The sequence below is a fragment of the Xiphophorus hellerii genome, chromosome 5, assembly GCF_003331165.1.
Source record: "Xiphophorus hellerii strain 12219 chromosome 5, Xiphophorus_hellerii-4.1, whole genome shotgun sequence".
NCBI lineage: Eukaryota > Metazoa > Chordata > Actinopteri > Cyprinodontiformes > Poeciliidae > Xiphophorus > Xiphophorus hellerii.
This window is the reverse complement of record NC_045676.1, coordinates 13,633,644-13,645,864: the sequence shown is the minus strand read 5'-3', so window position 1 is coordinate 13,645,864 and position 12,221 is coordinate 13,633,644. Positions and strand designations below refer to the sequence as shown.

Genomic DNA, 12,221 nt, shown 5'->3' with positions numbered 1-12,221 from the left:
TTCATACCACTTTTAATATTTTCAGATTTCAAACACTTCTGAAATGGAAGGGAGACAATTGTTTTTAATCTTTCTGCAGACAAAAATCTTTCAATCTATTGCATACTTTAAAGCACCTGCCTAGAGGCACACATCTGGAGGAGCTACAGCTCAGGTGGAAGAATTTATTCACAGGACAACTGTTAAGTTACTGTAGTTAAACCACACAGAGAAAACAGCAGATATGCGAACACTGCGCCTCACCCGGAAGAAAATGGTAAAATATGGGGCTGATTATTTAGACTAGAAGATGGATGAAGCTCAGTGCAGGACAGGCATGGGAAATACTTGACTGAAAAGGACAATAGACCTAAACACCCAGTCCAGATCTAAATTAAATTAAAATCTGTGAAAAAACTTCAAATTATGTTTAGACTCTACAAACAAGACTTCTGCAAAGAGTAATGGAGGGAGTAAATGCTACAGCGGGATTGCTCAAGTATTCGAGAGCTACTGCTGTGCAATTTTCCTGTCTCCTTCCTTTTCGCTGCTGTAGTTATAAATATTGGTTTTCCAAAGTACTGACTGTGACTGAACAGAAATGCAAAAGCCAAACTTATCTGATTAAAACAAGTTTTTCTTCCACTTCAGTCACGCTCTACTTGTTTGTTAAATAAAACAAAATGAAGTTTGTTGCTTTAAATGACAAATTGGATATTAATACTTTTTTGTTGCAAGGCAGTGTACATATGGTCAACATTAGGGTTGAGTGGCTCAGAAATAAAATAACATCCCCTCAAAAATCAACTATACAATAAATTTTTAATCTGGTTGCAACAGGCGACCACTGCAGCTTTACAAACCTAAATCAATCTCGACATTCATGCCCAACGGTCGCTCGCCTGCTCTGGGAAAAACAAAAACCGGTTCAAAGAGCAGGAAGAACGAAGCTCAAATTGGCTTTACTTTGTGGGGTTTTTTTAAAAGGAAATGTTCAAATGAACTAACTCCCACTAAACAATTTGGCCAACTGTAGTAAAAGGCAAAAGAACATGCAAGAATAAAAGACTAGAAAAATATTTGATTGTGGCACAGCAGAGGAGCTGGCGTGTTATGACTTGCACAGATCGGGATTTTGGAGGGTATAACCTCTTTAAAAAAAATAATAAAAAGAGACGTTTTGTGGGACTTCTCATGGATCATAAATGCACGAAAAGTCCAACTGGAAAGTAGGCATAGTTCATATTTAGAATAACTAGTTTTACAATGTAAGAAAAAAAAAAGCATCCCCAATATAGATTTAAATTTACACACATTATTTACAGCTAACTCTTGTTTCTTGTACATGTGTGCAAATGGTGGAGGATATGGATGTGCTGGGCTTTTCCTAGTTGAATGTACAAAATGCATCGACCAAACTCCTGCAGTGGATCGGAACATCAAACGGCTCAGGAAAAACCCGGCACACCGCCCAATGCTCAGCACTATCCAAGTCAAGTATTTTATATCCAGCTTACAGCATTGAGAGTCTGTAGGAGAGAATATGATGCAAAGTCCAACTCCCTACTAAATAAACATGTGGTAGGTAGAAAACAGCGTGTGTGGCTCCCCTCATGTTTTACCCTGCAGAAATTTGACAGACAACTGTGAGCAAAATAAAAGTGCAAATGGTGAAAATGGGCAAAGTAAATGTTTCTTTTGGGGGAGAAATGGAAACAAAATGAGGGGCTGAATTTGTTGGGGCTTATAAACATATTTAAGAGGAAATAAAAGGGAAATCCTTGATGTGATGGACAGGCAACAAAGCGGTGAACATATTGGCAACTGTGATGCTACTGGCGTTTGTAGCAAACTTCTAATAACAGAAGCTTCAGCCTGATGTGCTGAATGTGACAGGGTTTGTGTCTGCTTAGCAAAATGTGACGTTGGCATGGCGCCCGGAGGAGCTGAGGTGCTCTGATGATGGGAGTTTTTATTTCTTTTTGGATCCTCACACCTGGATGGGTCCTAGTTGCTGAGGAGAAGTTCTGTCGCCGTTTCCACGTCCCAGGATTTTGAAGACAAGGCCGCTATTACTGCATTCTGAAAACGAGAGAGGGGACAAGCGTGAAGATGCAAGTCTGTGCTCCAAAATTAAACTACTGTAATACTTTTACGCATGTTGTTTTCAATTAACAAAAGTTTCTTGCTCCTTGTTTCAGCACTAGTTAATTCATTTTTAGCTAACACATCAATCTTTTAAAACCCAACAAAACAAGGCATGCCTGTTAACTGCATGTAAGTTACCGTAATGCATGTACGAAAAGATCAGGATTTTTCATGATTTCTGCTGCATTAAAGTTAATTTATTTTAAGGCTTATTACTAGACCTGGGCATATCAATCTAAATATCGTTACCATTAATACCAAGGTGAGTATTGGTATTGAATTGATCCTAGTGTGATGTGATTGACTCTTTTGTTTATAGTTTCTCTTCACTTTGTCCAATAAATCACTCAAATTTCCTCACTTGAGTTCCTGCCAGCACACAAGGAGGAATTAAAAAGTCAAATATCAAGAACTTGTATTTTTTATTTGAGAGCAGTATGTCATACCTTTGTAATAGTTGCACTCAAAATATCTACTTTCTTTCAAATATAATTGCTTAATTCTCCCTTAAGCACAACTTAATTACCATCTGTTCAGGCAGCTGAAAAAAAATCTTACTGGAATTCAAAAATATACATCTGTGTAAAGATATATAGATTAAGCCTGAAATAAAAATGGCTGAACATTAGAAAAACTATTAAACAATTGTCTGTAGAAGAATGTAATGAGGGAATTATGTTATCTCTATATTGTTTTCTACAGTAGGTAATGAAAAAGTTTTGCTTTCGCCTAAAATCGTGTCATGTGAGGATATGTTTAAACGCAGTGCTCAGAACCAGAGAAGTGTCTCTAACCTTATCGAAGCCCATGGCACAGAGTTTGTCTATTTTTCGCGTGTAGTCCGGACTGGATACCGGAGCGCCGGCGTAGACGTGTGACCACAGCCTTGCTGTCTGTTTGAACATTTCTGGGTTCTGCTTGTACTGAGGATTCAAGACAGAAAATTCAGAAATCAATTTAAAAAAAGATCCAGCTTTTCAGTTTTGTAAGAAGTTGTTCTCAAAGTAAAAAAAAGTTAAACAAAAGACCAACTTGATTTTTGCCAAAAGGAAAAGAAAATAGAAAGTAATTCTCACCTGGTTTGCAACTACTGCATCTTGTGGATCATCTGGTTCTGCCGCAGCAAGAAGAGCCTGTAGGGACAACAGCACGGTCCGCAGGGTCATAGCAGCTGCCCTGAGTGAGACAGATTCAACATGTGAACGCGAGTTGATTTCTGAACGCCACAGATCACAGCGTTTAGCTCTACACACTCACCACTGGTCTTTTAAAATGTCCAGACATATTGCTCCGGTCACTGAGCTGATGTTAGGATGCCAGATCTTTGTGATGAAGCGCACCTGAAGAACGGCAGGTCAAGGAAGACGGATGAGTCATTATAAATGGTGACAGTGTACCTAGTTTCATTCCTATGGATTCTTTTTTAGAATAAGTTCTAAAATAAGACAATATTATTTTTGATTCATATAGTTTTCTTTATAGCTGCATCTACAATATGAGAAATTATCTCTTCTTCAAATTTTCTTTATCAAGCAAAGAAACACGGAAATCTACAAACATCCGAGACTCGTCGTGTATCAACACAACCTGTCTCTCATGGCAACGGGTCGTGCAGGGGACATCTGTGTCCGTAGGAATTATTTTGTTCAGCCCCAGATCACAACAGAAGAGTAATGCAGAAGACACTTCACATTTTTAAAGAGTGAGAATTAAAAGCTTTTTAAAATTAAAATTGTTGATTTTACTTCCTATGCTTTCTTTCAATTTCAAAGTAATCAGAGCCACTCCTCCAACAACTTCTTCTCAAAAGCAGATTTGGCCAGAACCAGTCACTAAACTAGGCTACAAAAGTAAGGACATATTTCATTCTTGCTGATGAGAACAGACAATAAAATAAGAAACAAAACCCTAAAATTTAGGAAACTGTGTGCCTTTCTATTAATAAGGCAGACCTGCAAGGCCCTTTTTATGTTTTCTTTTAACATCAACACCCAGCCGCAACTAGTTCTTAATAGAGGGTGTTCAAAAGGCGAGGACCATAACAACACACTTAGAATAAATATTTATGACTCTTTTTCCAAATGATTCCACAAAACTAAAATCAGAAATTACTGCATTTCATTTCTCTTCAAAACTTAAATCTAATTTTTAATTAACTGTTAAAAATGTAAATCATTTGTCATAGCTTTAGCCATCCTGAAGGACTTTTTCACCCAAAATAAGAAGCGTTGTCAATAACTGATTCAACTTTGTCATAAACAAAGATTGATAATAATACCAATGTATGCCAGCTACAGTTCCTGTAGTTTTAGGTCGTTTAAATGAGATGACAGAGAAAGTGCCAGAGTGACCAGAAATCTCTCCTGCTGTGTGACAGAAAGGACGGCAACACTGACCCCATCTGTACCTGAGCACTAGCTAACCCTAAAACAGGACAACTACTCTCTTTAAATTAACTCTTTTTAAGTTTTATTTCATCATCAAACAGCATAGCAGCACCAACCACCCCTTCGAAGGCAACACGATTTTAAAACTACAGCTGACAAGTTGCAAACAGCATTAATGTTAAACCAAGCAGGCAGTCTGACTAATTAACCGGTTAGATTTTAAAGAGCAGAGCAGCTGAGAGGAATAATATTCTGCTCTAGATGATTTTACAGATTTTGTTTTGAAATGCTGAGTTTATATTATGATACAGCAGTACTTATTCAAGGTACTCATACTATTAGAATCCATACCTGGACTGTCATGAGATTCTGTCCAGTAGCTAGCTACTCTAGCTACTCTTTCATAGCTAGAGTAGCTATGAAAGGTATTTAAAAGCCTGCTGGTGATACTCAGCAACTCTAGCATGTAAGAATCGAAAACCTGTTGAACAGGATAGCCACCATGAAGCAAGAAAAACAATCTCTTGGATCTCAAATCCCTAAAAGACCAATTGTTCAGCTTTTCCCTTATGATAGTTAAAAATCAACTCAACAGGCAGTAAAGGCCTTACAATTTGTTCAAATCAGAACATTCAGCTACTCACCTTTGGGGGGTTAAATGGGTAGGTTTCTGGGATTTTTATTTCAAGCTGATATCTGCCACCTTAAAAGAGAAAACAAACAAAAGAAACAACATTCTTAATCAGGATATATTGAGCCAAGTGTGTTTTCTTTACAGAAAAAAAATGTGTGTTTCAGGTGTGTACCTTCATAAGGTGTATCTGGTGGTCCTGCTATTTCACCTCTCAGTTCTGTGAAGTTCTCGTCTACCAGATCAACTTTGATCTGGTTTTTACTTGTCTAGATATTGGGAGAGATAACGAAAAGATAATGTTTTACGGGAAAAAAAACCCCAGATATTTTGAAACAAACACTACGTCCAAAAAGTGAGGCCTCTGACAGACCTGACTCAGGTGATTTTTAGGGAAATTTAAAGTACTCCTAAAGGATGTCTTGGTTAAACCTATTGTTTGCTAGTGGAACAAAGCAACTTAAAGTTAAACAAGAGGAAACAAAAACTTTGCTGGAAGGGAAATACACAACAGTCACCCCATAAACCTCCCACAATGACCACAACCAGCTGATTACAAAGCTGGCAAGGGGCTGAAAGCATAACATGAGATGCTAATGCTAACTGCAGAAGGGGCATCAAAACATCGCTGCCTTTAAGTAGCTCAAAGCAGCTAAACTGAGATGACACCGGTTTATTTGTTGAGTCGTGGTAATCCATTGGACACAGGTTACAGTTGGTGTAAAACAGCTTTAATTAATTTTGAGCAATGTTTACGGGCACAGCTGATAACAGCAGGCCCGTCGTTCTGTGAATCCCCGGTGTTTCCTGAACACACCCACCTGACCCGCTCCTGGCATTTTGAAGCTAACGCTAGCTTAAGTTCTGATGTTCGGGCCTGACCTGATGCAACACAGAACCAACACCTCGTCGGGTGACTCCCGTCCTCCACAGGCACCGTACAGTCACTTCACATATCAACGGAGTCGAAATAAAAAGCAAAGAAGGAGCTGTGAGGAAGTGAAAGCAGTCGGCGATGTAAACAAACCTCCTCGCTTTTGAGAACTTCTTTGAACTCTCTCTTGATCCTTTGGACCGCGATGTTAGCCATGGCCGTCTGTCTGCTGAGCCGCCTCGGAGCTGCACCCGGGGCTTCTCCCGGTGTTGTCTGTGTGGGGGTCGCCTTGCCTTCTGCTAGTCGCGCTTGAGGAACTCCTTCACTTGTACCATTTAGCACTTCATTTCAGCCCAGACAGAGAGGGAGCTCACCGTTGCCGTCGCCTGCCAAACGCAGAGTCAGCGTCAGTCAGTCATTGAGTCCAGAACATGCTCACACAGAGCAGCTGCAGCGTGGAGCACAAGCTAGAACTTTCATTAACGAGCCTCAGCGACACACAGACAGCACGGCCTCCTTTCAGACTGGCAATCAGCGCTGGGAGAAGGCAGCCCTTTATATCCGACTGATTTTCCTTTGTGTGTCTATACTTTAATTGTTCTTCTTTCTTAACTAACGTTCAAAGTTATTATTTTTGATAATACGCCTATTAATTTTAAGATAATAAGAAGGCCTAACCGCTTACGGTTGATATGATAATGTTTAATAATAAATAGACTATAAGGGCTTGAACTATGCACTTTTCTTACAATAAACAATCAATACTTAAATCTGAACTACTTGTCTTGTTTTTTTTTTAATAAGATCATAAATTTCTATGTAATTCTTAAAGGCTTATATCTCCTTTATAGGACTCATTTAAATGCGACAAGTTGGTGTAAATGGAAAGAAATTTGTAAAGGAGGAAATACTTTTTCATATGCTGTAGGTACCATCAAGGCAATTCAATATCTTAGGGCCATTAAATTAAAAATAAAAAAAAAATCTGAAATTTTTTTTTTGTGTCCCTGATTCTCTTCAGCAATTTGCTTGCTCTGATACAAACATATTTTTCAATTAATCACTCAAAGTGTATAAATATTTATAATAAAAACAGAAATCACTTTCTTCAAAAAATATATTGTTATATTTTTGTTATTTTTTTTCTCTCCAGAGAGATCCCAGTCTCTGAATGTTAGGCAAAAAAGTTTATAACACTACTGGCTAAAATGTTTGCAACACTTCCAGCAAAAAGTCCTCTGTTCCAATCCTGACACGTTTCCTCCGGGTAGTCTGGCTTTCTCTAGAAGCATTATGATTGGTTAATTGTTCACCATTGATTTCCAGATATTCATGTCAATGTAGGCAAAACGTTATTTAAAGTATCAAACACAGAATAAGCTACAGCTATGGTCCTACAGCTATAAATTAATTAAAATTGTTAAAATTAACCAGTTAATCTTTCGAGCATGCGCAGTGTTGACCTGTACCTCTCGTCTCCCCGGGTTACCGTCAACAACTCAGTTAGCTCCAGCAGCAATGCTTGTTCGGCTTTACTTGGAGCCTTTTTTATATAGTTACGTGTTATTTGCAACAACGTACGGTAATTTTCCATACAGAGTTACTTCGTCGTCAAATGATGAGTACTGCCGAACAGGAAGTAGCTTAGAGGCTAACTAGCATCAGCAAAACCCTTGATGATAGCATGCTAATGCGGATGAGAGCGCGTTGTTCTCCACAGTTTGGCTTACATGATGACAGATCACGAGGTAAGGACACTTGCGTATGCAAAAAGTCCGAAAACATCGAAAAGAACTACATTCCAGGTAAGAGCTTTAATGTATTTTTGGGTTTTAAACCAGTAAAGCATCAGCCCTGTAAACTCCTGTTCAACAATTCTGTTGTAGGATGAACTTCAGGCTGCTGTGTCTTCCAGGGCAAGCAAAGCAAATGCACAACAACACTTTTATTTTGATGGCATTAACGACGATGAAGATGGTAAGCGTACAGATGTACGTGGGGGAAAGAAAGACAGGGACAGGCTGGATTTGCAAAAGTTTACCATTAAAAATCTCCAGCAATCACACCAGTGGAAACAATACACTGATGTCTATCACATAGAAAAATTCAAACAGGAAAATACCCAGTTTTACATCAGTTGAACTCTCTGAAGATAAACAATATATGAAGACATTTGCTTTATCTTCACCATCCACAGTAGCATCTGTCAGAAATTGGTCTGCCACATTGTGTACTAATGGTAAATTAACTGAGCTTAATATGGCATTCAAAACACTTTTATGCTATCAGCACATAAAGACATAAGATTTTTTTATTTGTCATTATGTTACTGGAATACAATACAATTGCAGTGGTACTCTCAGCTATAAATAAATATAATAAAGCATATAAATATCTATAAATATATTTCATGCAAACCTCACTCACACTCTAAGATCAGTTTTCAACATGTGTAAGTATCTTCTCATCGACATGTCTAACACTTTGTGAAATCCTACTGTGGGAACACATTCTTAACTTTTAATTGTGCTTTCTTTGAAAATAAATAAGCCACTGAGTACTATATGTAAGATCAAATTAATTAGTCCAATGACCGACTTTGCCTTTTGCTTGTTGTTTTTCAGATTTTTTGGATAAACTTCTAAAATCAAGAAAAAAGAGGATTGATGCCTTCAAAGCAGGAAGGAGTAAAGCGACATTTAATACCTTCGAGCTTTCAGACGAAGAAGACAAACCCACCAAGCCAAAGAAAGTATCATTCCTGAAATGCCACAGAAGCAGCTCTAACTCAAAAGACACATCAGCGTCCGAGCCACATGAGTCCCCTAATGACGGAAATGTCCATAATGATGGAAATGTCCATAATGAAGCCTCTCTGTACCCTCAGAACTCCATAAATGTTAATGCTGAAAACTCGCAAATTAATCCATCTAGTGAAAAACCAACAAATGGTCCACTCACAAAACAGACCTCAAGTCTGCCATGTAAAACATCAGATGATTCTCTTTCTTTGCCGTTGCCATCTGACGGCAGTGTGGTGGAGACGCCTGGTCCAGAAGAAGATAAGACAAATCCTGGCGTGGAAGAAACCTCTGAGACTCCACGAGTGTCTGGACATCACCTCTGCAACACTGTTTCAACTGGTCTGTTGCCATTAGCTCTTTTATTCAAGGCTGTAAAGAGTTGTCCTTATATTTACACTTTGTTTGACTAATCAGACAGTGTTCCAGAGATGGAGCCACCGAAACCCAAACCTCGGCAAAGAACGCTTGGGCTGAAGTCACACATTTCACAGAAGAAAACGGAGGAGGAAAGTGAATTTCTGGATTTCAGCAGACCCCAAACATCTTCTATGTCCATTCCCTTCTCAACTGATGCATCCAGCAACATAGCAGTAAGAATTACATAATTTCTAGTTTTCCCTCGTTTTTTTTTTTTTCACTTAATGCTCATTCGCCTAATTCATAAATATTTGTAGGATGATAATCGTTTGATAATTTTCTTCCACCTATGGTTGAAAAAACAGAATTATATATTTACAAAGTACATTTAAGACACCCAGTGTTGACCAACGTGCTGTTTTGTGATACAGAAGTAATTTCTAGGAAACAGCAGTTAATTTTTGTGTTGTTAATTGCAGTGGACAGATGGAGACCAGACAGCTTCATGTAGCCCCAGCAAGTCATTTTCAAATAAGAGTGAACAGTCACAACTTGTCACCAGGTCTACGTTTGATTCTGGTTCCAGAGGTAAGTACTGACGCATTCTGCAGTGTTAAATCAGTGATACAACTCACTCTTCCAGCTGACATTTGATTTATTGTTTTAGAAGGCTTTATATCTGATGACAGCAAGGAACAAGGGAGACCCTATTCTTCATCATTTGAAGAATTTAATGTAAGTCAGTCTGTGCTTTATCTAACATGGCTGTGATGGATAATTTTTTGTTACACTTATATTTGATTTGATTGAATTTTCCTCTTAGGGACATGCAGGAGATCCCTCAGATCAAAGCTCTCATGCCCCTGAAAAATCCTTTGACACCAAGTGAGTGAAGCAGGCTTTACTAATGTTGCTGCATAAAGGAAACTGAATAAGTAATTGGCCATTTTCTTTCTGGCATTAGGACTTCCAGTTCTCACTCTAAGACCACTGAGAGGTCTCAGAGTGCATGCTCCAGAAAGGTGGAGTCAAAATATTTGGGAACACTCAAAGTTCTGGACCGGAAACTGTCGTTACAGGAGTCTTCTCCTCAAGCAGCAGAATCTATCAGAGCTGCAGTTTACCAGGTCAGAGTGAGTCTCTGCATCATATTTAGTCACCATAGGGTCTGGTATGGTTTTTTTTGTCATGTGGTGAAGGAGAATGTCAAGTCAGAGATTCCCCCGACACTGCAATATGATAAATCATTTTCACAATGATTAGGTCAAAATGGAAGGAGGGTTGGAAGGAGTGTTGCAGTACATATAAACCCTCTGTGCTCACAACAGGAATGGCTCAAAAAGAAAAAGGAAAAGTCAAGAGAGAACATGCAGCTGAAGAAGAAAGAAGAGCGTATGAAGGAACAACAGAAAAAGGTGAATCTCAGTTTATTTCTACCATCTCTAAAGTAAATATGAACACGTAGTTATTAACATTACATGAGTGGCCGTCTGTCTGCCCATAAACAGGACAGGGAGTCTAAAAAGGAAGATGCCAACGCTTCTTTTGAAGCCTGGAAAGAAAGGAAAGCAGAAAGCCTTAAAGCCGAAGCAAAAGAAAGACAAAATATGATTAGAAAACAGAAAAGGGAGGGTGACGAAAAGGAAGAAAAAAGACAATCTGCCAAACAGGTGCCAATACAAATTATTTTGAATGCATTTTCAAACTATAAGAGACATGAAAGTGTGTAAGCTTGATACTGAGCAGTGTTTCGATAACAAAGGTGTTTGAGAACTGGAAGCGTGAGCATGATCAGCTGCTCCGAGACAGAAACAGAAAGCAGAAAGTGGATGAAAGTAAACAGAAGCTGAAGAAGCAGGAGAAAGAAGAAGAAAGGCAGAGAGAAAGCAAATCTGCTTTTTCTGACTGGTGAGTATAAATTACATTATGTCTGTCTCTGTTTTTAAAATAATTTCACTGAAATGATTGCTGGAAGTGTATTGCCACTCCATCCCAGCAGATTCAGTTCATCCTCACATCTGCTGAAAATATTCTTCTGTCCTGCCTCATTCTCGTCTATGTGGTTGTGAAAAATCACCAACCACAAGGTGGCGCACTCAGCTAGATGTTCCTGTTTTAACCCCTTCTACAACAAACACCTTTTGCAATAAGGTCAATGTTAACCCAATCTGTTTTACCTGTTTTTCTTCACCTGAATAAGGTGTGGCAAAAAGAAAGATGTTCTTCACGAAAAGCTCAAGAGGGAGCGTGAAGAAATGAAAACAAAGGCAGAAGAAGAGCTGTACCTGAAGGAAGAAAAAGACAAGATGGCCATAGAGACCTATGAAAACTGGCTGGTAAGAGCAATGCTGAAGAAAATCTAACCGGATAAGCGCAGAAATATTCACTGTTGTTTGCTTTTCAAACAGATAAAAAAGGACCGAGAGCAGAGGAGGAGAAAAGACGAAAGAGTGATACAAGAAATACTTCGGGACAGTCCTCCACCGTGGAGCCCTCCAAATAAAACCATCCCATTTGGAAAGTGACAATCTACCGTCTGTTATCTTTTATGTTTATTTTTTAATAAAAGACACCTGGATATGAGCATAAGCATTTTATGACTTTTTTTTGCATTAACTAAATTAAATATTTTTGAATAAATTTGTTCTTTGTGTTACTTTTGACACATTTGACCACATTATATCACTTAATACTAAAATCTGTCTTGTTTCGATTGAGCTTTAAGTAATCATTCCTTTAAGAGTTCTTCACTCCTGTTGTGATTTATGCGACAAGGTTGTAGTTTCAGACATGGTCATCCAAATATACAGCTGTCTCCATTGCTAAAGACATGTACCAGTCTTTACTAGAAACATTAATTATCTTTTACTGCTGTGGTAAAATCCTTCCCAGGAACATTTTCTGTCATTCCATGGCAGTAATTTATGGAGATTTGTTATCTCCCTCATTTGCTTTGTTTATTGTTTCCAGCTTTTTAACTCTTTGGTACTCCGACGTGAGATAACCCTGCTGTATGTTTTTCTACAATCTTTTCCCTGAAA

The 12,221-nt window shown here is 38.5% G+C and overlaps 2 protein-coding genes across 2 annotated transcripts; one reads left to right on the top strand and one right to left on the bottom strand.

The window, feature by feature from the left end:
* Positions 1-44: 44 nt before the first annotated feature.
* On the bottom strand, positions 45-6,545 carry ube2kb (ubiquitin-conjugating enzyme E2Kb (UBC1 homolog, yeast)). The gene is made up of 7 exons (XM_032563604.1): positions 6,173-6,545; positions 5,321-5,414; positions 5,159-5,217; positions 3,385-3,467; positions 3,204-3,303; positions 2,922-3,050; positions 45-2,061 (listed from the first exon to the last, which is right to left on the bottom strand). The coding sequence occupies exons 1-7, from the start codon at positions 6,233-6,235 to the stop codon at positions 1,987-1,989; spliced, it is 603 nt and encodes a 200-aa protein (XP_032419495.1). The 5' UTR covers positions 6,236-6,545; the 3' UTR covers positions 45-1,986.
* Positions 6,546-7,223: 678 nt separating this feature from the next.
* Positions 7,224-11,766, top strand: map9 (microtubule-associated protein 9). The gene is made up of 13 exons (XM_032563601.1): positions 7,224-7,824; positions 7,906-7,996; positions 8,644-9,162; positions 9,238-9,413; positions 9,660-9,768; positions 9,848-9,915; positions 10,004-10,065; positions 10,145-10,307; positions 10,509-10,595; positions 10,689-10,850; positions 10,943-11,088; positions 11,381-11,516; positions 11,589-11,766. Exons 1-13 carry the CDS (start codon positions 7,750-7,752, stop codon positions 11,703-11,705), a joined length of 1,911 nt encoding a protein of 636 aa, XP_032419492.1. The 5' UTR covers positions 7,224-7,749; the 3' UTR covers positions 11,706-11,766.
* Positions 11,767-12,221: the final 455 nt, after the last annotated feature.

Coding starts and splice junctions, on each gene's coding strand:
- ube2kb (XM_032563604.1), bottom strand. CDS start 6,235: ATGGCTAACATCGCGGTCCAAAGGATCAAGAGAGAGTTCAAAGAAGTT. Junction 3,304..3,384: donor GACATTTTAAAAGACCAGTG/GTGAGTGTGTAG, acceptor TGTCTCACTCAG/GGCAGCTGCTATGACCCTGC. Junction 2,062..2,921: donor GTGCCATGGGCTTCGATAAG/GTTAGAGACACT, acceptor TCTCGTTTTCAG/AATGCAGTAATAGCGGCCTT.
- map9 (XM_032563601.1), top strand. CDS start 7,750: ATGATGACAGATCACGAGGTAAGGACACTTGCGTATGCAAAAAGTCCG. Junction 7,825..7,905: donor CGAAAAGAACTACATTCCAG/GTAAGAGCTTTA, acceptor ATTCTGTTGTAG/GATGAACTTCAGGCTGCTGT. Junction 10,308..10,508: donor TCAGAGCTGCAGTTTACCAG/GTCAGAGTGAGT, acceptor TGCTCACAACAG/GAATGGCTCAAAAAGAAAAA.